The 19,707-nt window shown below is 67.2% G+C and overlaps 4 protein-coding genes across 9 annotated transcripts; 3 read left to right on the top strand and 1 right to left on the bottom strand.

Annotated features, from left to right (window-relative positions):
* Positions 1–79: 79 nt before the first annotated feature.
* On the bottom strand, positions 80–2,477 carry NDUFV1 (NADH:ubiquinone oxidoreductase core subunit V1). Its single transcript, XM_055721863.1, has 10 exons — positions 2,312–2,477; positions 2,146–2,228; positions 1,906–2,076; positions 1,650–1,833; positions 1,377–1,566; positions 1,002–1,214; positions 751–917; positions 599–680; positions 372–517; positions 80–283 (listed from the first exon to the last, which is right to left on the bottom strand). Exons 1-10 carry the CDS (start codon positions 2,363–2,365, stop codon positions 200–202), a joined length of 1,374 nt encoding a protein of 457 aa, XP_055577838.1. The 5' UTR covers positions 2,366–2,477; the 3' UTR covers positions 80–199.
* A 93-nt stretch (positions 2,478–2,570) lies between these two features.
* Positions 2,571–5,974, top strand: LOC102046883 (calcium-binding protein 2). The gene is made up of 8 exons (XM_055721885.1): positions 2,571–3,234; positions 3,469–3,639; positions 3,721–3,882; positions 4,055–4,085; positions 4,232–4,366; positions 4,478–4,587; positions 4,679–4,826; positions 4,902–5,974. Exons 2-8 carry the CDS (start codon positions 3,598–3,600, stop codon positions 4,925–4,927), a joined length of 654 nt encoding a protein of 217 aa, XP_055577860.1. The 5' UTR covers positions 2,571–3,234; positions 3,469–3,597; the 3' UTR covers positions 4,928–5,974.
* Positions 5,975–6,062: 88 nt separating this feature from the next.
* On the top strand, positions 6,063–7,181 carry CDK2AP2 (cyclin dependent kinase 2 associated protein 2). 3 transcript variants are annotated; one of them, XM_055721896.1, is made up of 4 exons: positions 6,063–6,119; positions 6,543–6,643; positions 6,727–6,859; positions 6,978–7,181. In XM_055721896.1, exons 2-4 carry the CDS (start codon positions 6,629–6,631, stop codon positions 7,043–7,045), a joined length of 216 nt encoding a protein of 71 aa, XP_055577871.1. In that variant the 5' UTR covers positions 6,063–6,119; positions 6,543–6,628; the 3' UTR covers positions 7,046–7,181. The 3 variants fall into 3 exon arrangements, with proteins under 3 accessions (XP_055577871.1, XP_055577869.1, XP_055577870.1); XM_055721894.1 differs by having other exon boundaries at positions 6,104–6,438; XM_055721895.1 differs by having other exon boundaries at positions 6,104–6,454.
* Positions 7,182–7,524: 343 nt separating this feature from the next.
* PITPNM1 (phosphatidylinositol transfer protein membrane associated 1) lies at positions 7,525–19,047 on the top strand. 4 transcript variants are annotated; one of them, XM_055721808.1, is made up of 24 exons: positions 7,525–7,621; positions 7,909–8,004; positions 8,383–8,597; positions 8,679–8,800; positions 11,390–11,611; positions 11,740–12,054; positions 12,541–12,636; positions 12,797–12,904; positions 13,014–13,075; positions 13,167–13,411; positions 13,683–13,872; positions 13,978–14,085; positions 14,212–14,369; positions 14,668–14,846; positions 15,221–15,391; positions 15,613–15,762; positions 15,863–16,011; positions 16,091–16,201; positions 16,437–16,553; positions 16,769–16,917; positions 17,007–17,156; positions 17,521–17,704; positions 18,008–18,136; positions 18,239–19,047. In XM_055721808.1, the coding sequence occupies exons 2-24, from the start codon at positions 7,927–7,929 to the stop codon at positions 18,503–18,505; spliced, it is 3,675 nt and encodes a 1,224-aa protein (XP_055577783.1). In that variant the 5' UTR covers positions 7,525–7,621; positions 7,909–7,926; the 3' UTR covers positions 18,506–19,047. The 4 variants fall into 4 exon arrangements, 3 of the variants coding, with proteins under 3 accessions (XP_055577783.1, XP_055577785.1, XP_055577784.1); XM_055721809.1 differs by lacking the exons at positions 7,525–7,621; positions 18,008–18,136; positions 18,239–19,047 and having other exon boundaries at positions 7,793–8,004; positions 17,490–17,617; XR_008734097.1 differs by lacking the exons at positions 7,525–7,621; positions 16,437–16,553; positions 16,769–16,917; ... (2 more) ...; positions 18,008–18,136; positions 18,239–19,047 and having other exon boundaries at positions 7,791–8,004; positions 14,668–14,767.
* Positions 19,048–19,707: the final 660 nt, after the last annotated feature.

The following is a 19,707-nucleotide window of genomic DNA, read 5'->3' as shown; positions in this document are numbered from 1 at the left end:
CCCAAAGCCCTGCCAGTGGTCCCTTCCCAGGTTATGTCCGCAGCTTACACCTGTCCCCCCTCCCAGCCAAGCGAGCCCGTGAGCGCAACAGCATTTATTGAGGATCCCTCAGCAGAACCCACAAGTTGCCCAGGGAGCCCCCCCAGTAGGAACAGGCAGGGCCACCACTGCCGGCAGCCCCTGCCCCCCCACCGCCTCCTTACGCCGACACCGCTCGGGCTTTGGCCTCCCCATAGCGCCGCATCCTCTCCTCCAGCTCAGGTCGGAAGTGGCGGATGAGGCCCTGCACAGAGCAAAGGAGATGGGTTAAGGGGGTGGGGGGAAAGGCTGACAACCCCCCCCGACCCTGCTCCCCGCCCCAAACGCCCCACCTGCACAGGCCAGGCTGCACCGTCGCCCAGGGCACAGATGGTGTGGCCCTCGATCTGCTTGCTGATCTCCCACAGCGCATCGATCTCGGCCACCTGTGCATTGCCCTGCACAAACCGCGCCATGACCTTGTTCATCCAGTCAACACCTGCAGGGATGGGAAGGCCATGAGGGGCCTGCAGTGTGGCCCCCCAGGCCCCACACCTGCCCGCCCCGGCCCCCTGCTCACCTTCTCGGCATGGGGTGCACTGCCCGCAGCTCTCGTGCTTGTAAAACTCGATGAGGCGGGCGATGGCTTTAATGACATCAGTCTGGGGAGGGAAGGGAGGGTGAGGGCCCTGCCACGGCACGGGGGGGCTGGTGAGGGGGCCCGTCCCTTACCGATTTGTCCATGACAATGACGGCAGCCGTGCCGAGCCCGCTCTGCGCCTGCACCAGGGAATCGAAGTCCATCAGCACAGTCTCGCACACTGACTTGGGCAGCAGCGGCGTGGAGGAGCCCCCCGGGATGACAGCCAGCAGGTTGTCCCAGCCCCCGCGGACACCCCCTGCCAGAGAGGGTGGACAGGGCGGGCTGAGCTGGGCCCAGCATGGCCCCAGCATGGCTCGGCAGGGCAGCCCATGGTGCTTACCGGCGTGTTTCTCAATGAGCTCCTTCAGCGGCACTGACATCTCCTCCTCCACAGTGCAGGGGTTGTTGACGTGACCCGAGATGTTGAAGAGTTTTGTCCCTGAGTTGCGCTCCCGCCCGAAGCTGGCAAACCAGGCACCACCCCGCCGGCAGATGGTGGGGGACACAGCCACCGTCTCCACGTTGGCCACCGTGGTGGGGCAGCCAAAGACACCTGGAAGTGGTGGGAGCTCTCAACGGCTGCAGCAGGACGGTGGCTTGGGGACGACTGGTTTTGTCCGGTCGCTGCCATTTTATCCCACTCTCCAGCAGTGCCTGGAAATGGCTCATGCTGCCAAGAGCCACAGAAGCAAAGCAGGGAGGGCCGGGAACGTACCCACGTCGGCGGGAAAAGGGGGCTTCAGGCGTGGCTTGCCCTGCTTGCCCTCAATGGACTCGATCAGCGCCGTCTCCTCCCCACAGATGTAGGCTCCGGCACCCCTCACCACGAAGACATCGAAGGCATATCCCGAGCCACAGGCGTCCCGCCCCAGCAGCCCAGCCTCGTACGCCTCCCGGATGGCCACCTGCAGCGGGCAAGGACCAGTGGGTCTGGGGCAGCCCCCTTCCCCTGCTGGCTGGGGCCCCCTCGCCCCCATCCGCCGCTCACCTGCAGGTTGGAGGCCTCGTTGTAGAACTCGCCGCGGATGTAGATGTAGGCAGCGCGGGCGCCCATGGCACGCCCCGCCACCAGGCAGCCCTCCACCAGCTTGTGGGGGTCATGGCGCATGATCTCCCGGTCCTTACAGGTGCCCGGCTCCCCCTCGTCTGCGTTCACCACCAGGTATTTGGGTCTGGAGGGGGATGCGGGTGCCGTCAGGGCCAGGCTCCCCGCGGGGGGGTGACGGGGCCAGTCCCGGTCTCACCTGCCGTCCGGGGGCTTGTTCATGAAGCTCCACTTGAGGCCGGTGGGGAAACCGGCGCCGCCGCGGCCCCGCAGCCCCGAGGCCTTGATCTCGCCGAGGATCCAGTCCACCCCCTTGAGCAGGATCTCCTTCGTCTTGTACCAGTCGCCGCGGCGCAGGGCGCCCTGCAGCCTGCGGGCACGGCACGGCCGGTGGCACCGAGCTGGTGGCAACGGGCCACCCCCCGACCCCGCCACTCACCGCCAGTCGTGCCGCCCGTAGAGGTTGGTGAAGATCCGGTCCTCGTCCCGTAGCGACCCGAACTGCGTCTTCTTGGGCGCCGTCTGCGGGGACACACGCACTCAGCGCCGGGAGCACCGGGGCCGGCGGGCCCCGCCCCGGCGCGCCCTCCCCCGTCCCCGCTCACCGAGAAGGAGGCGGCGGGCAAGCGCCGCAGCGCCAGCAGCTGCCGGGCGGCCATGGCGGGGCGGGCAGCGGCACCAGCACCGGTTACCGGGACCCACCGTCACCTTCAGGCGCCCCCCGCGAGCGGCGCACCAGCGGTGACGTCCGCGGCGAGCGCCGGCACCCGGCGCAGCGGTGACGTCAGCGAGCGGGGCAGGGCCACTCCCGGGGGCGTGGCTAGACGCGGAGGCGTGGTCGCACTTGACAAAGAGGCGTGGCCACACGGACAGGGGGCGTGGCCAGGATGGCTCCGCGCTGCCACGTGCCTCGGGCCCCGTCCCGGGTCGGGTTTCGGGAGCTGAAACCGGAGGCCCCCGCCCGCCCCCCCCCGGTGCCCCCCGGGGCGCCCCGCTGCCACCACCACCCCCCCCCCGGCACCCCGGGGGGCCGCGTCGTGCTGCCCAGCCCCAGCCCCGTGGCGGGTCCCGCTCGCCCCCCAGCTGCCCCCTGGTTTGGGGCCACCTTACCTCTGTCGGTGGCCTCGTCCCGGCGAGGGAGCAGGGCCGGAGGGACGGAGGGCCGGGCGCGGATCCGGTTTCCCTCCCGCCTGCCCCTGGGGGTGCGGAGAGGGAGTGAGGGCTGGTGGCTAGCGGTGGGACAGGGTGGGAGGCAGCATGTTCTTCCTCTTCCGTGGGCCCCAGCGGCGGGGCACCGGCAGCCCTGCGCCCCCCACCTGCCGGGGCATCCTCTGCCCCCACGGCCCCAGTAAGCGGGGAGGCCGCCGCCGCCTCCACCTGACCCCGCAGCTCGTGGGGCAGGGGGGGTCCCAGCAATACCGGCACCCTGGGGAGCCAAGGGCGGCTGAGCCATGGCGGTGTGCCCCCCACGGAGCATCGGCGGGCTGCCGAGGAGCCGGGGTCCCAGCTGCCCCCGGCTTTCCAGCAGGTAACCGGCAGTGGAGCAGAGGGCCGGGTCATAGCAGGGCTGGCGGGTGCTGGGGGACCCTGAGTGCCCCCGCGGGGAGGCTGGGGGGCTGGGGAACAGCTGGGCGGCTCCCCACATCTGGAGCAGGGCGGCCAAGCGGGGAATAATCCGGGGGATTATGCGCGGGCGCGGCACCCCCCCCGCCTGCCCTGCATATCCCCAGATATTCCATAAAAACCTCAAATCCCCGCGCAGCCACGGCCACTATCACACCCGCCCCGGCCCTGGCCCCAGCTTGCCCCGGCGGGGTGGCAGTGCCCAGGACTGCGCCAGCTGGCCCCCCGGGGCCAGGCATGCCCTGCGGCGTGGGGGCAGCCCCCAGCCATGGGCAACTGCACCAAGACCCCTGAGCGGAGGCTCCCCAAGGTAAGACTGGCCCATGCCTGCCCTGGGTGGCCAGCAGGGGGGCTCCCCCGCCTTCGCCGCTGATGCCCGCTCTGCCCTCAGGATGGGAAACCGCGCTCCGGCTCCCTGGCCCCTGGCACCGGGGACCCCGAGGAGGCAGCGGAGGCGGCACAGTCTCCTCCGCTGCAGAACTACTCGGTGCTGCAGGGGCTGGTGGGGCCAGCCTGCATCTTCCTGCGGCAGAGCATCGCCATCACCCAGCGGGTACGTGGCCGCCCCCTCCCACACACCACGCGTGCCCGCTGCACCGGGCACCACGCCACTGGCTGCACCCTGTGGCCGCTTGCCGGCCGGCAGGGGATTTAAGGCAGGATCTCTGGGGGGATCCATGGGAGAAGGACCCCTCCTTTGACTCTTTTCCTTTTCTCTTCCCCAGGACCGGGAGCTGCGGCCCGAAGAGATTGAAGGTGAGGTGCTGCCCTCCTTGGGACTGGGGGTCTTCCCCCTGGTCGGGAGCTGCCCTGGCTGCAGCAGGGTGACAGGCTGGTGGGAGCGAGTGGTGGGGGCATGTGGTGGTGCCGGGGTGCCGGTGGTGACGCCACGCTCCCCCCAGAGTTGAAGCAGGCCTTCCGGGAGTTCGACAAGGACCGTGACGGGTACATCAGCTACAAGGACCTGGGCGAGTGCATGCGGACCATGGGCTACATGCCCACCGAGATGGAGCTCATCGAGCTGTCCCAGCAGATCAGTATGTGGCAGGGTGCGGGGGGGGGGGCCTGTACCTTGCTGGCAGCCGGACCTGGCCCCGGTGATCTCTGCCCCCCTCCCCCCCCCCAGTGATACCCTGCTTCTGCCACAGCCGGGGGCAAGGTGGATTTTGATGATTTTGTGGAGCTGATGGGCCCCAAGATGCTGGCGGAGACAGCGGACATGATTGGGATCAAGGAGCTGCGTGACGCCTTCCGTGAGGTGAGGGGATGGGGATAGGGGGATGGCCCAAGTGTGGGCAGGCTGTCGGCACACCAAGGGTGGCTGGCACCGATGGGCACTTGCCCTGCAGTTCGACAGCAACGGAGACGGGCAGATCAGCATGGCGGAGCTGCGGGAGGCCATGCGCAAGCTGCTGGGGCAGCAGCTCAACTACCGGGAGGTGGATGAGATCCTCAAGGACGTGGATCTCAATGGGGATGGCCTGGTGGACTTCGAAGGTAGGGGCCAGGGAGGGGGCCGGGAGCACCCCTAGTAATATTTGGGATGCTCTGCACATATTTTCCTGCCGGCAGAGTTTGTGCGGATGATGTCACGCTGAGGGCAGCGTGTGCCAACATGGGACCCGAGCCCCTGCCGTGCCTTACGAAGAGGAGGGGGCCGTGGAGAAGAATGCCCAGCTGTGGTTGGGGCTGTGCCGGCGCAGCGCAGCGCTGGAGCCTGGGGCGAGGCCCTCACTTCTTCAGCGCTGGAGGCGCTCAGCCTTACCCTTGGCTGCACGCCTGCCCGGCTGCTGAGGTCCAACCGCGGTGCTGGGCGCTGGGGCTGACGCCAGGCCGCTTTTTGGTGCAGATGGCCGGGCTTCGGCCACTCTCGCCCTGATCTTTGCTCTTTCCTGCTCCCCGCCCCGCAACGTCCCCCCTTCCCAACCTGACCTCACCCCAAAAGCCAAACGTGTCGGTTCCCTCTCCCCCGGCTGCACCCCAGCCCTGCTGGCTCATCCCTCCTGCCTTCGCTCTGTGCCCTGTACCCGAAGCCAAGCCCTTTGCGTCACCCCCGCTCCCTCCAACCATGATATAGGGCTGAGCCTGCAGCCACCCCACCGCCCGCCCCCATTATCGCAGCCAGGCCTCAGAGCTGCCCCCGGCCCTGCTCTGTCCTGCTGGGCACCCCAATGCTCTCGGGGCCGGTGGGGCCCCAGGATGCTCCTTCGGGCCCCCGGTGCAGGGGAGGTGCCTCGGGGCTTTGGTGCCCAGCCTGGCTGCCCTCGAGGGGTCAAAGCAGGAATAAAACGGCAGCCGGGCCCACTCCCCGCCCCGGGCACAGGCTGTGGGGTTTTTGCTCTTTTGAAATTAAACTCTTCGCTCTACGGACTTTAATGTGTCTTTATCTTAGGCTTAATTAGATTTTCATCCCTCCACCGCTGAGGTGTCCCAGGTACCCCCGGGTGCAGTAAGGGCTGAGGCCCGGAGGTCAGGGTCGCGCCGGGGGGCGCTCCCCCCACACCGGTCCCGGTAGGCCCTGCCCGGGAGCCCGCCCCCCCCCCTACCTGGCCCGGGGCTGTGCGGGCGGCACGGGGGGTCCCTGCCCCAGCGGAGGCCCGGTACCGGCCGTGGGGCCCGGGGCTCTCCTCGGCCCCTCAGGGGATGGAGGCGGGGGGTGGGGGGGGGAAGGGGCGGGGCGGACGCCGCGTGTCTCCAGGGTGACCGGCAGGCGGGGCGAGGGCGCGCGGCGGCGCGGTGACGTCAGGGCGGCGTCGCGCGCAGGCGTCATCAGGGCGAGCGGCGGTGCCGGTGAGGGGAGGCCGGGTCAGGCAAGGCCGCGGTGGGCCCCGTCCAACCGGACCGTGCCGGGGCCGCCGCCGCTCCGCTCTCCCCGGGTCGCGTCGGGTGTGCGGGGCTTGGGCGGAGCTGAGGAGCGAAGGGAAGCGGCGGTACAGCCGGTGGGGGGAGCGCGGGGGGCCGCTTACCGACCCCCCGGCCGCTCTCCAGGGAACCGGGAGCGGCGGGCGGCCGTCGGGGATGTCCTACAAGCCCATCGCTCCCGCCCCCGCTACCCCCGGAGCCGCCAGCGCCAGCCCCGCCCCGCCGGGGCCTGGGGCGCCGCCCGCCGGTGAGCGCACCCCCCGGTAACGGCGGGGAACCTGGGGGGGCTGGGGCCGGGTGAGGGGCCTGGGGCGGGGGGGTGCGCAGCCGGTAACCCTCCCCTTCTCGCAGCCACGAGCGTCCCGTCGCCCTCCGGCTCCGTCCCCGGCGGCGCCGCCCCTTTCCGGCCGCTCTTCAATGACTTCGGGCCGCCGTCCATGGGCTACGTGCAGGTGAGGCGCGGGGCGGCTGCGGGCGGCGGGCCCGGGGGCGGTGGGGGCGGCCCTCAGCCCCTCCCTGTGCGCCCCCCCCGCAGGCGATGAAGCCCCCCGGGGCTCAGGGCTCGCAGAGCACCTACACCGACCTGCTCTCCGTCATCGAGGAGATGGGGAAGGAGATCCGGCCCACCTACGCCGGCAGCAAGAGTGCCATGGAGCGGCTGAAGCGGGGTACGAGGGCGGCGGGGGAAGGGCTGGACCCCGGTCCTGCGTGCCCGGGGGTCCCTTGCCCCACCGAGGGTGGGTTGGGGGCTGATGGAGGGGGGTGTCTGTCTGCTTCTTCCCGCAGGTATCATCCACGCCCGGGCGCTGGTCAGGGAGTGCCTGGCAGAGACAGAGCGGAACGCTCGCACGTAACAGCTGCTGTCACCCGGGACCCCCCCGGGACCCCCGGTGGCCCTGCCCCGCTGGCGGCGGGGGGGGGCTGCCGTGCTGCCCGTGCTCTCCGCTCTTTATAAATGCGTGTTTTTATAAATAAAGGACATGGTTGGGAGTCTGCCTTGCGCTGCATCCCCGCGGGGGGTGGGGTGGGGGGTGTCAGTGCCCCGCGGGGGGGTTGTCAGTGCCCCGGGGGCTGTGGCCGGTGACCGGGGAAGGGCTGAGCTGGCTCGGGGTGGGAGGGGGGTGATGTCTGGGAGCTGTGCCTGGGCCGGGAGGTGCGGGAATGTGCCAGCCCCTCTTCTAACACTTGAAAAAAGGCTTTTTTGTATAAATTCTCCCCCTTTCGGGGCCGGCGGTGCCGGCGTTACGGCCCGCAGGGTCGGTCCCTGTGCTGGCGGGGCGCCGGTGGCGACACACGCGGAGTGCCCGTGCAGCGGCGCTCGCCGCCTTCCCGTCTCTGACGTCACGCGCCCCCCCTCCCTACGTCACGGCCGTCTCCGTGGGAACGGGCTGTGATGTCACGAGGCGAGGGGCCGGTTCGGAGCCGCGCAGGTTCGGCGGGGCCGGGGCGCGGCGGGCGGGGGGCAGCGGCGGGACCGGGCGGGCGGGGGGGTGCGTTGCCATGGCAGCGGGGCGGGTCGGGGGGCCGAGCGGGGCCGAATCGTGCCGAGCGGGGCCGAACCGTGCCGAGCGGAGCTGGGTCGAGCCGAACGGGGCCGGGCGCCCAGCCGAGCGCTGCCGGGCCGAGCCGAACGGGGCCGGGCGCTCCGCCGAGCGTTGCCGGGCCGGGCCGAGCCAAGAGGGGCCGGGCCGGGCCGGGCTGACGGCCGCCCCCGCAGGCGCTGCCCCCCGCCGCCATGCTCATCAAGGAGTACCACATCCTGCTGCCCATGAGCCTGGAGGAGTACCAGGTGGCTCAGCTCTACATGATCCAGGTGGGGCTGGGGGATGCAGGGGGGCGTGGGGCTGAGCGTGGGGGGTGCAGGGGGCCGTGGGGCTGAGCATGGAGCCTGGGGGATGCAGGAGGCCTTTGGGGCTGAGCCTGGGGCGTGCAGGGGGCTGGAGGGCTGAGCCTGGAGCCGGGGGGTGCAGGGGTCCGTGGGGCTGAACCTGGGGGTGCACGGGGCTGTGGGGGGCCTGAGGCTGACCCCAAGGGATTAGCAGGGTGTAGGGGGTCAGTGAGGTTTGGGGGGGGGGTCCCAGTACTAGGTGTGGGGCTGGGTGTTGTGGAAGGGTGCCAGGTGCCAGGCTGTAGGGGTGCACGGGTCTGGGAGTGGTGGGGGGCTGTGCTCACCCCGTGGCTCGCCCCACAGAAGAAGAGCCGGGAGGAGTCGAGCGGCGAGGGCAGCGGCGTGGAGATCCTGGCCAACCGGCCCTACGCCGATGGCCCTGGCGGTAGCGGCCAGTACACCCACAAGGTCTACCATGTGGGCTCCCACATCCCCAGCTGGTTTCGGGCACTGCTCCCCAAGGCTGCGCTGCAGGTGGAGGAGGAATCCTGGAACGCCTACCCCTACACCCGAACCAGGTGGGACCCGCTGTGGCCGAGGGGTGGGCTGCGGGGCCAGCCGTCCTGCTGGGCTCAGCCCTGTCCCCACGCATCCCCCAGGTACACGTGTCCCTTCGTGGAGAAGTTCTCCATCGAGATCGAGACATACTACCGGCCAGACGCGGGCCAGCAAACCAATGTCTTCAACCTGAGCGCGGCGGAGAAGAGGCAGAGGATTCTGGGTGCGTACGGATGCTGCGAGGCTGGCACGGGGCGCCGGGCAGGACGCGGTGCCTTGCCGGGGCTCCCACGTGGTGCTCCCTGGGCTGAGTGCGTGCCGCCCCGAGGGGCTCAGCTTCCCTGCTGGCTGCAACGTGCCTGGCTTTGCTCTCCCTGCTGGCCCTCACGTTTTGGGGACAGCCTTGGAGGGACCCCAGCAGGGGAGGGCACTGGTGCCCTGAGCCCCCTTCCCACTCCCCTGGCAGTGTTGCTGAACTACAGTCTGCGTTAAGGTGTTTAGGGGGGAAGTTGCGTCCTCTGCCGCCTTCCCTTGCCTGTGTATTTGTTTGCAGCCTTCCCCTTCCTGGTCCCAGCCCTGTCCCACGTCATCTGGCACAGCTTTGCCTTCCTGGCCCCTCTCCGGGTATATGTGGGAGCCCACACCGGGCTCCAGCAGGACATTTTGGAGCAGGTGGAGGCAGGGAGGATCTGGAAAAGCATGTCCCCATTTTCCCATCCCCTGCCTTGCTTCCCTTGCTCCCCAGGGCTTTGCTCCAGGTCACTCTCCAGGTCCAGGCCCCTCCACTGCTCTCTGGGGGGAACCGGCAGGCAGAGCCAGGAGCCCGGGGTGGGATTCCTCCCTCGCCAGCGGGTTTGGCCCCGGCCACTGTTGCTTCCCTTTCCCCATGGTGTCAGTCTAGTCGTTTTAGGTACTGGAGTGCAGAGCGTGACGTGCTGCCTCTTAAAATGGAGGCCTAAAATAGGCACTCAGGAAATGATTCATCTGACCTATTTCTGTCATTGGCTCTTGCCGCACCAGGGATGTCCGGCCGGGATGCTGGCAGCTTGGGCTGGGGGGGATGCATTCTGCCCCTGCCACCACCGGCAGCAACCGGGGCCAAGTGGATAGCAGGCAGGGCACAGCTCTGTGCCTGCTGCTTGCTGCCCTGCCTGACTTTTGCCCTGCCGGTGCCCGTCCTGCAGCATCTCGGGGCGTCTGCTGTGTCCCATGGGGAGTGGGGCTGGGCTGGGACCAGCCCCAGTGTGGACTCTGCTGGGATTGTGTTTGCCAGCTCTCGCTCTGACCGTGGTGTCCCATAGCACTGACAGATTTAAATCTCATCTCACATTTCAAAAGGCAGTGCAGTAAGGTGGTCTGGACCAGCCACAGGGATAACTGCTGCATCACCAGTTTTTTTCCCAGCGGTAAAAGCAGACAGACCCACTGGTTGTTGCAGGAGCGATACTGCTGGGAGCCAGTAGATCTCATCCCAGCTCCTCACTGCTGGCCGCAGCGTGCTGCCATCCGAGCCGCTCAGCCGGCACCTCGGGCACCGATTTAAGGGCTCATGTTCGCTTCGCCGCTGCACCGGCCATGTGCCGACTGCCAGCCTGGGGCTGAGCAGCACTGCTTTGTCAAGGCATCTCTAGTTTGTGTGATGCAGCGGCAGAGGGGCTTTACCCATCGCATAATGATAACTGGGGGGGACAGCGGCACAGGCAGTGGGTGCCAGCCCCGGGGTGCCCTCCCGGCCTCTTGCTGCAGGGTTTGGACACCACGGGTGCTGCTTTCCCAGCCCACAGTGTGTTTTGAAGGCTGGGGAGGTTTGGAGGGTTGGTGGCCCTTTGCGTTGCAGCTGCCCACCACGGGAACAGCCCCGCTTCCAAGCGCCTGCTCTGCAACTGTTCTTTGCTTTTGGAGTCTTAAAAGTCCTCTTCCCCCCCTTTTTTTTTGGCCCAAGCTGGAGGAAAAGGCCAATGGATGCCTCAGGGGCATCAATGGGGGCAAATAAATGTGGGGGCTGGCATGGTCTGGGGGGGCTGGCTGGGGACAGCTCTGTGGGAAGGTCGTGGGGGCTAGCGGGACCCCCGTAGCCCAGGCTGGAGGGAGCTGGCCTGGAGACAGGGCTGGAGCAGCTGAACCACAGGAGATTTTGTGCAGGATTGGGGCTGACTGGCCCCCTCCCAGGGTCTATTGGCTTATGTTTTCCTGGGTGCCATCCGTGAGCCCCCCTGCCTCCAGTTTTGGGGAGGCCACCCCCATTTGGGGAGAGGAGGGTGTTGCCATCACACCCCCAAGCTTGAGGGGGGCTCCTCCTGGGTCACATGGTGATTTTGCTGTGCTCTATGACCTGTTATTGGGGGACCCTCAGGTCTTGGGGGGTGGGATGGGGTGCAGCTGGTGGGGCTTACCCCTGTGCTGAGCTGCTTCATCTGGCTGTCCTCAGCACCAGCCCCCGTGTCCCCCAGGGCCACTCTCCCAGCTGCTAAATCTCCTGGCTAATGCACCTACGTGTGTCAGCCCTGGCTCTTTGCACCCCTGCGCCTCCCCCCATGGCCCCGCTGCCTCTCGCGGCCACACCACTCCGCACAGTGCCGGATCAGGCCCCCATGCAAGGACGGGATGTGTTCAGGCCCACCCAAGGGTGCCTTTGATGTTATAGCTGCAGGGTGGAGGGTGTTTGCTACTGGCTGTGCTGGGTGCATGGGTGTGGGAATAATTTGATGGGTGCCCCATCTGATTTTTATGAGTTTTTTCCGCCCGAGGGCAGCTGCCGCCCACATCCCCTCGCCAAGTGCCGTGGGGTGACGAGCACTGTTCCCCCCTGCAGACACCATCGACATCGTGCGTGACCCCATCTCCCCTGGGGAATACAAGCCTGAGGAGGACCCCAAGCTCTACCACTCGGCCAAGACGGGCCGGGGCCCACTGGGGGACGACTGGCTGGAGGCAGCCACTGGCGGGCCCCTGATGTGTGCTTACAAGCTCTGCAAGGTGGAGTTCCGCTACTGGGGGATGCAGTCCAAAATCGAGCAGTTCATCCATGATGTGGGTGAGTGTGGGGCAGCCGTGGCGAGCCCTCGACCCCGGCACCTTGGTGCTGCTGTGGGGGAAGGTTTGGGGGACCCCGGGGTGATGCCGGGCTTGCTCCCCCTGTCTTACTCTGCTTCCCCCTCGCAGGTTTGCGGAAGGTGATGCTGCGTGCCCACCGCCAGGCTTGGTGCTGGCAGGACGAGTGGACGGACCTGACGATGGAGGACATCAGGCAGCTGGAGGAGGAGACAGCGCGGATGCTGGCGCAGAGGATGGCCAAGTGCGGCGAGGCTGAGGAGCCCCCTGCCGCTGGGCCCTGTCCTGAGGGGCGGCCAGAGTCAGGGGGTGCCGGTGGGCAGGAGGGGGCCGAGGTGCAGGGGGTGGCTGACGCCTCCCCTGATGATACCTTTGCCAAGCAGTGGTCCACCTCTTCCCGGTCCTCCTACTCTTCCCAGCATGGAGGTGAGAGACCAGGTCTTGCATGGGTGTGACGGGGACCCCTGTGTCCCAGCTGCTGCTGTTCTACGTAGGAGATCTGTTGAGGGACCCTCTCCTCCCTGGCCTGGGTCTCCCTGGGGGGGGCCTCTGGGTCTGCCAAGTGGTGCTCTAGTGGTGGGTCCCTGAGTGACCCTGGGGTGACCCTGGGGTGGCCCTGGGTCTCTTGGCAGGGGGATCTGAGTGACCTGGGACGGCCCTGGGTCTCCTGGGTGGGCATCTGGGTGACCCTGGGGTGGTCCTGGGTCTCCTGGGTGGGGGTCTGGGTGGCACTGGGTCTCCTGGGAGGGCTCTGGATGTCCCTGGATCTCCCAGGAGTGGCCCTGGGTGACCCAGGGTGGCCCTGGATCTGCCAGAGGGGGGCTTTGGGTGGAGTAACAAGGGGGAGCTTTGGGGAAGGAGTGGGGTCTCACTGTGGGGGGATGCTGGGTGCTGACCCCGTGCTGGTGGCAGGGGGGGTGTCTCCTCAGAGCCTGTCTGAGTGGCGGATGCAGAACATCGCCCGTGACTCTGAGAACAGCTCTGAGGAGGAGTTTTTCGATGCTCACGGTACGGCAGGGCAGCCACGTGGCCACAGCTCGGGATTTCAGTGGCAGGGGCCGGGCAGCAGCTTGGGGTGGGCTGGGTGTGCCTGGCTGCGTGCTCTTGCGGTGCGGGTGCAAGCACAGGGGTGCTCCCCCCACCCATGGTCCCCTCCCTGCCACTGCAGAGGACCTGTCCGACAGTGACGAGGTCTTTGCGAAGGAGATGACGAAGTGGAGCTCCAACGACTTCTTGGACACGCTGGAGCGGCCAGTGGAGCTGGATGAGGCACTGGGTGAGCAGTCGGGGGGCCCTGGCCACAAATCCTGGTGTAGGTGTCCTGGGACAGGGCTAACCCCTGCCTGGGCACCCCAGCCAGGCTCACCGGGGCTGTGTGCTCACAGGGGACGGAGCCAGTGCCACCAAGGTGGATGGCGAAGGACTGGGGGCGACTGGTTTCCCCGAGGTGTGTGCCCCACTTGTCCCTTCCCTCGGGTCGTGCCCCCTGGTCATGCTTGCCAGCACGGGTGCCAAGGGCAGTACTCTCCTTCCCGCAGGGCGGCTTGGTGGAGAGCGCGGCACAGGTATGCCGGATCCACGCGCTCTTCCTCATCCTCCACAGCGGCAACATCCTGGACCAGGGAGTGGGAGAGCCGGGCTCCAAGCAGGCAGATGTGCAGACGCTGGTGGCCACCTTCGACGCCGTCACCCGTGTCCACTTCCCCGAGGCGCTGGGGCATGTGGCGCTGCGCCTGGTGCCTTGCCCACCCATCTGCGCTGCTGCCTACGCCCTCGTCTCTAAGTATGGATGGCAGCGCCCTATGCCAGGGATGGGTACCATGCCACGAGGCGAGGCAGGGGCTGTCCACCTGAAAAGCCACCCCAGAGCTGTGGGAGGGGACCAGGGAGGTGGTGGCCTCGAAGAGGAGACTTTCCTTCTCCTGGTGTAGCATCCAGGACAAGTGATGGGATGGAGATAACTCCTGGTGCAGCATCCTGGGGCAAGTGGGTGTCGTGCGGTGGGGTGGGGACATTGGGGCAGCCTCCTTCATCCTCCCCTCCGTGTCCCTCAGGCTCAGCCCCTACAGCCACGACAGGGACAGCCTGTCCAGCAGCCAGGACCACATCCCGCTGGCAGCCCTCCCGCTGCTGGCCACCTCCTCGGGGAGCTACCAGCACGCTGTGGGTGCTGTCATTGCCCGTGCCAACCAGGCGTACAGCGCTTTCCTGCATTCCGGGGAGGGAGCCGGCTTCTGCGGGCAGGTGAGAGGGGATTTGGGGGAACCTTTGCTCCGGGCTCCAGCTGGGGCTGTGCCCCTGGGGGCTCTGTCCTTTGTCACCCTTGGCATGGGTGTGTGCTGTCCGCAGGTGGTGCTGCTGGGGGACTGTGTGGGCGGCATCCTGGGCTTTGACGCGCTCTGCCAGAGCCGGGCAGGTGCAGGGGGCAGTCGCAGCAGCAGCCGCCGCGGCAGCCTGGTGAGTGCCGGCACCCTGCCACATGCCAGGGGCGGGAAGGGGGTCCGTGCCCCTGGGTGCAGGGTTGACGGGGGTGCTGGTGGGGGTTAAGTGGGGGCCGGGCACTTGCTGCCTCTCCCCCTACAGAGCATGGAGCCCGTCTCCCCCGAGCTGTGTGGCAGCAGGGACCCACTGGCCGACGGGGCGGACGGAGCCACAGGGTCCAGCCAGACCAGCCCCGAGCCGGGGGCACAGCTGCCCTGCCGAGAGCAGGGGGACAGCCACCATCACAGCTCCTCGGGCAGGTGAGAGCAAGCGGGGGGTGGACTGCAGCACTGTGGCCCATCCCTGTGGGAGCCCTTGGGAGCCCTCCTGACCTGACTAATTTTGTGCTTTATGGAAAGGGCGAATTTCCCATCCGCACCAGCTTGGGGAGGAGCGTTGCATGGGGGCAGCCTGCCCTGGGGGCATCTTGCTGGAGCTCTGCTGCTTCCAGCAGCTCCTCCAGACTATCGGAGCCATGCTGGGCACAGCTTTGTCCCCAGGCTGGTGGCAGCGGGACAGTGCTGTCCCTCCCCATGCCCACCAGCCCCACTGTCCCAGCTTGCAGGCCAGCGAGGCTCCGCTGGAGGCAGAGGCACCGCGGAGTGGCCCCATGCCGCTGGACGGGGCAGAGGGCACCAGCACCCGCCTCGACTTTAAGGTATCCGGCTTCTTCCTCTTTGGCTCCCCGCTGGGGCTGGTGCTCGCGCTGCGCAAGACCGTCATGCCTGCTCTGGATGGTGAGGACCCCTGCCAGCCACGGTGCCAGCCCCCAGCCCTCCCTGCAGGGCTTGAACTCTTGTCCCTGACTCGTGCTCCCTCTGCAACCCCCGGGACCTCCCCCAAAACCCTGCCTGGGTTTGAGCCCCTTGTGCACCCAGCCTTGGCTGTGTGGGTGTCGGCACTGGTGTGTGCCCAAGCATCCCCTTCCCTGCACTGTGCCAGCCCCAGCTCGTCCCTGGCTGTCACCGATGTCCTGGGTTTGCCTCCCCTTTCCTCTTACCCAGTCTTGCTTTTTCCACCTTGGGCGTTGAGTCCCTGCCATACTGCCCTGTCCCCGCCGGGCTCCTCGCTGCGCAGGCTGGGCAGCCCCGACGCCCCGTCTCTGCCGCAGTGGCCCAGCTGCGTCCCGCCTGTGAGCAGATCTACAACCTCTTCCACGCGGCCGATCCCTGCGCTTCTCGCCTCGAGCCCCTCTTGGCCAAGGCCTTCCACGCTGTCCCACCACTCAGTGTGCCCCGCTACCAGAAGTACCCCCTGGGTGACGGCACCTCGTCCCTGCTGGGTGAGCAGCCCCTACGCCGGGCTGGTCCTGGGCACCCCGGGGTGCGGTGCAGGCTCCGGTGCATCCCAGAGCACCCACGGCACCACAGCAGCCCAGCTGCGGTGGGGGGAGAGTGATGTGCGACCCCTGCCCACCCCTCTGGGGCTCTGTTGGAGGGCTGGTCCCGGGGTGGGTGGTGTCCCCTTGGGGCTCTGGGTTTCCTCACTTGTCTCTCTCCACAGCGGAGGCCCTGCAGATGCATTCTGCCCTGTTCCTGCCAAAGGTGGACGTGGCTGCACCCCCTACCCCCACCAGCAGCTTTGGGGGCTTCTGGAAGGGCAGTGAACTGGGAGAGCCCCCCACTCCCGCCAGCACCAGTGAAGTTGTCAAGAGTAAGTGCCATTCCCTGCCCATCCCATCCCATGCCGGCACCTTGGGATCTATGATGCAGGATAAGGTCTGGGGATGGATTCATTCGAGCTTTCCCCGCAGTCCTGGAGCGCTGGTGGGGCCCAAAGCGCATTGACTACTCGCTGTACTGCCCCGACGCCCTGACCGCCTTCCCCACCATCACCCTGCCCCACCTCTTCCACGCCAGCTACTGGGAGTCCTCCGACGTGGTGGCCTTCATCCTGCGCCAGGTACGGCGGGCATGGTGGGCTGGGCGGCACGGCTCGCTGGGGCTAGCAGGGGCTGAGCTGGGGCTGTGCTCCTTGGCAGGTGATGGAGAAGGAGGGGCCGCAGCCGGCAGAGAGTGAGGAGAGCTCTATCTACAGCCCTGCCATCCCCCGGGAGAAGTGGCAGCGCAAGCGCACCCAAGTGAAAATCCGGGTGCGTGCCTGTCGGCAGCCTGACCCTTCGCTGGGGCTCTGGGGCTCTGGCCGTCACTGGCTGCCAGGGCAGACCCTGGCCATGGGGTGATGCAGCCAGAGGGTTTGCTCCCGTCTGCCAGGAGGATGCCAGGATGGTCCCGCAGCCCGGTGGGGCCCCTGTGCCACCTCAGGGGCTCCCTTGGGTGCCAGCTGCATCCCCAGGGCAAGCTGCTGAGACCCTGGTGTCCCTGCAGAACGTGACGGCCAACCACCGGGCCTGTGACGTGATCGTGTGTGAGGGCAAAGCGCAGGTCCTCAGTGGGCGCTTCATGTACGGACCCCTGGATGTGGTGACGCTGACGGGCGAGAAGGTACTGCTGGGTCTGCAGGTGCCACCAGCACCCCATCAGGTGGGGCAGGGATGTCCAGGAAGGAGCACGGGGCTAGTGTCACCCATAGCAGGGGAAGGGATGTGGTGAACTGGGACTCTGTGTGGGGTGGTGGGTGAGGGTTGTGAGGACTTTAGGTTGGGGACGTGGCAGGATCTGGAGGTTCAGTCTGTGCTCGGCTCTTTTCCCTCTCCCAGGTGGACATCTACATCATGACACAGCCACTGTCAGGGAAGTGGCTGTACTATGGCACCGAGGTGACGAGCGGCAGCGGGCGCCTGACCTTCACCATCCCTCCAGACAAGGCTCTGGCAATCGGCATCTACCCCGTGCGCATGGTGGTCAGGTGAGACGCAGGTGTGCTGTGCCATCCCGGGTGCCCCTCCGGCCCCTTGGGCAGAGCTGGTGCTGAGCCCTCCCACTCTCCCATCCCAGGGGGGACCACAGCTACGCCGAGGCGTACCTGACGGTGGTGGCCCGGGGCACAGAGTCAGTCGTGTTCAGCATCGATGGCTCCTTCACTGCCAGCGTTTCCATCATGGGCAGTGACCCCAAAGTGCGGGCAGGGGCTGTTGACGTTGTGCGGTAGGTGCCCTTTGATTAAGGGGGACAATCCTCCCCTCCTTGCATGGTGTGGTGACAACCCAGTTGGGGTAGCGAGGGGCACTGGAGCAGGCTGCCTTCCCAGGGGTGAGCTGGGGGATCTCCCACCACCCCTTGGCCCAGAAAGTCTTCACAGTATCTCTGCGCTAGTGCCTTCTTGTGGGAAAATACTCCTGCTTTTGGTCCTGCAGCTGTGCTGTGCCCTCAGCCTTGATAAAGATCCCTGGGAGGAGGCAGGTTTTGGAGGCAGCGCCCACATGTGCTGTGTTGGGAGATTATTGGTGGCTTCCCGCCAGCAGGACTGTCCCCGCACAGGCTCCTGGCAGCAGCGCATGTCCCCTCCTAGGCACTGGCAGGACTCGGGCTACATGATCATCTATGTGACGGGACGCCCTGACATGCAGAAGCATCGTGTGGTGGCCTGGCTCTCTCAGCACAACTTCCCCCACGGCGCAGTCTCCTTCTGCGATGGCCTCACCCACGACCCCCTGCGCCAGAAAGCTGCCTTCCTCCAGAGCCTGCGCACCGAGGTGGGGATGGGGATGCTGGCAGGGCTGGGGACACGGGGTTGATGGTGGTGGAGGGGTAGCGTGGGCTGTGCCACAGCCACCTCCGTCCCGGGGGGTGGGGTAGCAGCGCATGCGGAGATGCTCGGAGCTGGACCAGGCTGTGGTGGTGGAGCTGGCACCCTTGCCCATGACGAGGCGCAGGGGGGAAGCTCCCAGCCCAGGGGTGTTGCAGCCATCCCCTTGTAAAATGAGGGTGTCCCAGTCCCCTGGGGGTTGCTGTCCCTGTGGGAAGGGTCGGTCCCTAATACTCTTGTTCGTGAGCAGGCAGAGATTACCATTGTCGCTGGCTACGGCTCTACCAAGGATGTCTCCGTCTACAGCTCGCTGGGGCTCACGCCGGCGCACATCTACATCGTGGGTCGGGCCGTCAAGAAGTTCAATAACCAGTGCCAGGTAGGGTGGCGCGGCTGGGGCTCCTGGGGGGAACTGCTGACCCCACCATGGCGGTGTGAGTGTGGTGGCTGGGGCTGCCGGCTCACGTTGTGTCCCCTGCAGTTCCTGTCCGAGGGCTATGTAGCCCACCTGGCTCAGCTGGAAGCCTCAGCCCTAGCCCACTCCCCCAAGGGACCCCCACGGCCTGTGCTGGGCAAAGGCACCTATGGCTGCCCAGCGCCCGTCGACTTCCTACGGAAGCAGAGCCAGCTCCTGCGGTCACGGGGCTCCAGCCAGGCAGAGCGGGATGGGGGACCCCCGCCAGCCCCCCCTGGCCTGCCCCGGGCCAAGCCCCGCAGCGTCAGCCTCAAGCTGGAGGGTGAGGAGTGAGGGTGGCACAGCCACTGTGTCCCCCCTCCACCGCAGCCTTCATTTCCCAGCCGGGAGCACCGGGGGCTGGAGCCTGCCATGGGCCCTGAGCCCATAGGAAGGAGACAAGGGCGCTGGGTCCCCGGAGACTGAGGGGCCCTGGGAGACGGCACTCCGAGCCCTGCTGAGATCCAGGGCCATGCCCTCGGGACTGAGCCACCCTGGGTCCCCCCTGCTGCCCCCCAGCTCTGCCTCCACCCCGCTGCCCTGTCCCCCTCCGGTCCTTGGGGCTGTAGAGCTGCGCTGGGCAGTGCCTGGTGGAATTTCTCCCCCCGCCCCCCAGCCCAGAGGAGCTGGTGTGTTGCCCTCCGGGGTGATCTGTCCCCAGGCAGCACTGTGGGGGCTGCAGCCCTGCCCCAGGGCGAGCGGCACCCCCCTGCTCCCCTCCTATTTATTTCCGTTCAGTGTTGCCAGCTGCAGGGCAGAGGAAGGGCTGGCATTCAACAGCGGTTCCTCTGTTCTCTTATTTTCGTTTCGGTGTGAATAAAGCAATGTAAAGACGAGGCACCGGTACCCGTGTCTGCTCTGTACCTGTCAGCCACGGAAGGTGGCACCAGGGCTGCCAGCCACCAGCAGAGCCCTGGCCTGGGGAAGCCTTGGACCCGGGGACACGGTGTCACATGGGGAGGTGGTGTTGGGGCAGCATGGTTTGGTCAGGGGCTGTTTAGGACACGTCATGGCGGGGAAGGGCACAGCTTGGGGTGTCTCTGGGTTGCACCGCTGCTCTCAGGTACGCGTCGATGTCGGCATTAAGCCGTACGCTGCGTGAGCGGTTAGAGCTTTTGTGCAAGAGGAGAGCCATGGTGCTAGGGCAGGGGTGGAGGGAGTGTGGGGCAGGCAGAGGAAAGCTGCTGGCTCAGCCACCCTGCTGTCACCTGTGGGCTAGGCATGGGGTGAGGGCCAGGAGGTCTGGGGTGCTGCAGCAGCGTGGGCTTGGCTTTGACCTCCTGCAGCACCGGGCCATGGGGGGGCACGTGCTGACACATCCTCTGTGTGCATCAGAGCTCTTTTACACCGTGAGCCCAGGATGGAGCTTTCTTCCCGTCTCTACACCTTAGAACAGTCATTTAGCAGCTACAACACATCCATTGCTCACCACAGCAAGTTAAAGGCTTGTTTTGCAGCGAGTTTGCAAGGCCTCAGGGCCAGGGCTTGCCAGGCTC

Source organism: Falco cherrug, chromosome 10, assembly GCF_023634085.1.
Source record: "Falco cherrug isolate bFalChe1 chromosome 10, bFalChe1.pri, whole genome shotgun sequence".
NCBI classification, from domain to species: Eukaryota; Metazoa; Chordata; class Aves; order Falconiformes; family Falconidae; genus Falco; species Falco cherrug.
This window is presented reverse-complemented; position numbering and strand designations above follow the sequence as displayed.

What these genes read in the sequence shown, in the direction of transcription:
- NDUFV1 (XM_055721863.1), bottom strand. Translation starts at nt 2,365, where the DNA reads ATGGCCGCCCGGCAGCTGCTGGCGCTGCGGCGCTTGCCCGCCGCCTCC. An exon ending in AACAAGCCCCCGGACGGCAG is followed by an intron (nt 1,834 to 1,905) that starts GTGAGACCGGGA and finishes ATCCCCCTCCAG; the next exon opens with ACCCAAATACCTGGTGGTGA. An exon ending in ACGAGGCCTCCAACCTGCAG is followed by an intron (nt 1,567 to 1,649) that starts GTGAGCGGCGGA and finishes TGCCCGCTGCAG; the next exon opens with GTGGCCATCCGGGAGGCGTA.
- LOC102046883 (XM_055721885.1), top strand. Translation starts at nt 3,598, where the DNA reads ATGGGCAACTGCACCAAGACCCCTGAGCGGAGGCTCCCCAAG. An exon ending in CGAGCTGTCCCAGCAGATCA is followed by an intron (nt 4,367 to 4,477) that starts GTATGTGGCAGG and finishes CTTCTGCCACAG; the next exon opens with CCGGGGGCAAGGTGGATTTT. An exon ending in TGCGTGACGCCTTCCGTGAG is followed by an intron (nt 4,588 to 4,678) that starts GTGAGGGGATGG and finishes CTTGCCCTGCAG; the next exon opens with TTCGACAGCAACGGAGACGG.
- CDK2AP2 (XM_055721894.1), top strand. Translation starts at nt 6,348, where the DNA reads ATGTCCTACAAGCCCATCGCTCCCGCCCCCGCTACCCCCGGAGCCGCC. An exon ending in GCCTGGGGCGCCGCCCGCCG is followed by an intron (nt 6,439 to 6,542) that starts GTGAGCGCACCC and finishes CCCTTCTCGCAG; the next exon opens with CCACGAGCGTCCCGTCGCCC. An exon ending in CATGGAGCGGCTGAAGCGGG is followed by an intron (nt 6,860 to 6,977) that starts GTACGAGGGCGG and finishes TTCTTCCCGCAG; the next exon opens with GTATCATCCACGCCCGGGCG.
- PITPNM1 (XM_055721808.1), top strand. Translation starts at nt 7,927, where the DNA reads ATGCTCATCAAGGAGTACCACATCCTGCTGCCCATGAGCCTGGAGGAG. An exon ending in TACCCCTACACCCGAACCAG is followed by an intron (nt 8,598 to 8,678) that starts GTGGGACCCGCT and finishes CGCATCCCCCAG; the next exon opens with GTACACGTGTCCCTTCGTGG. An exon ending in CTACTCTTCCCAGCATGGAG is followed by an intron (nt 12,055 to 12,540) that starts GTGAGAGACCAG and finishes TGCTGGTGGCAG; the next exon opens with GGGGGGTGTCTCCTCAGAGC.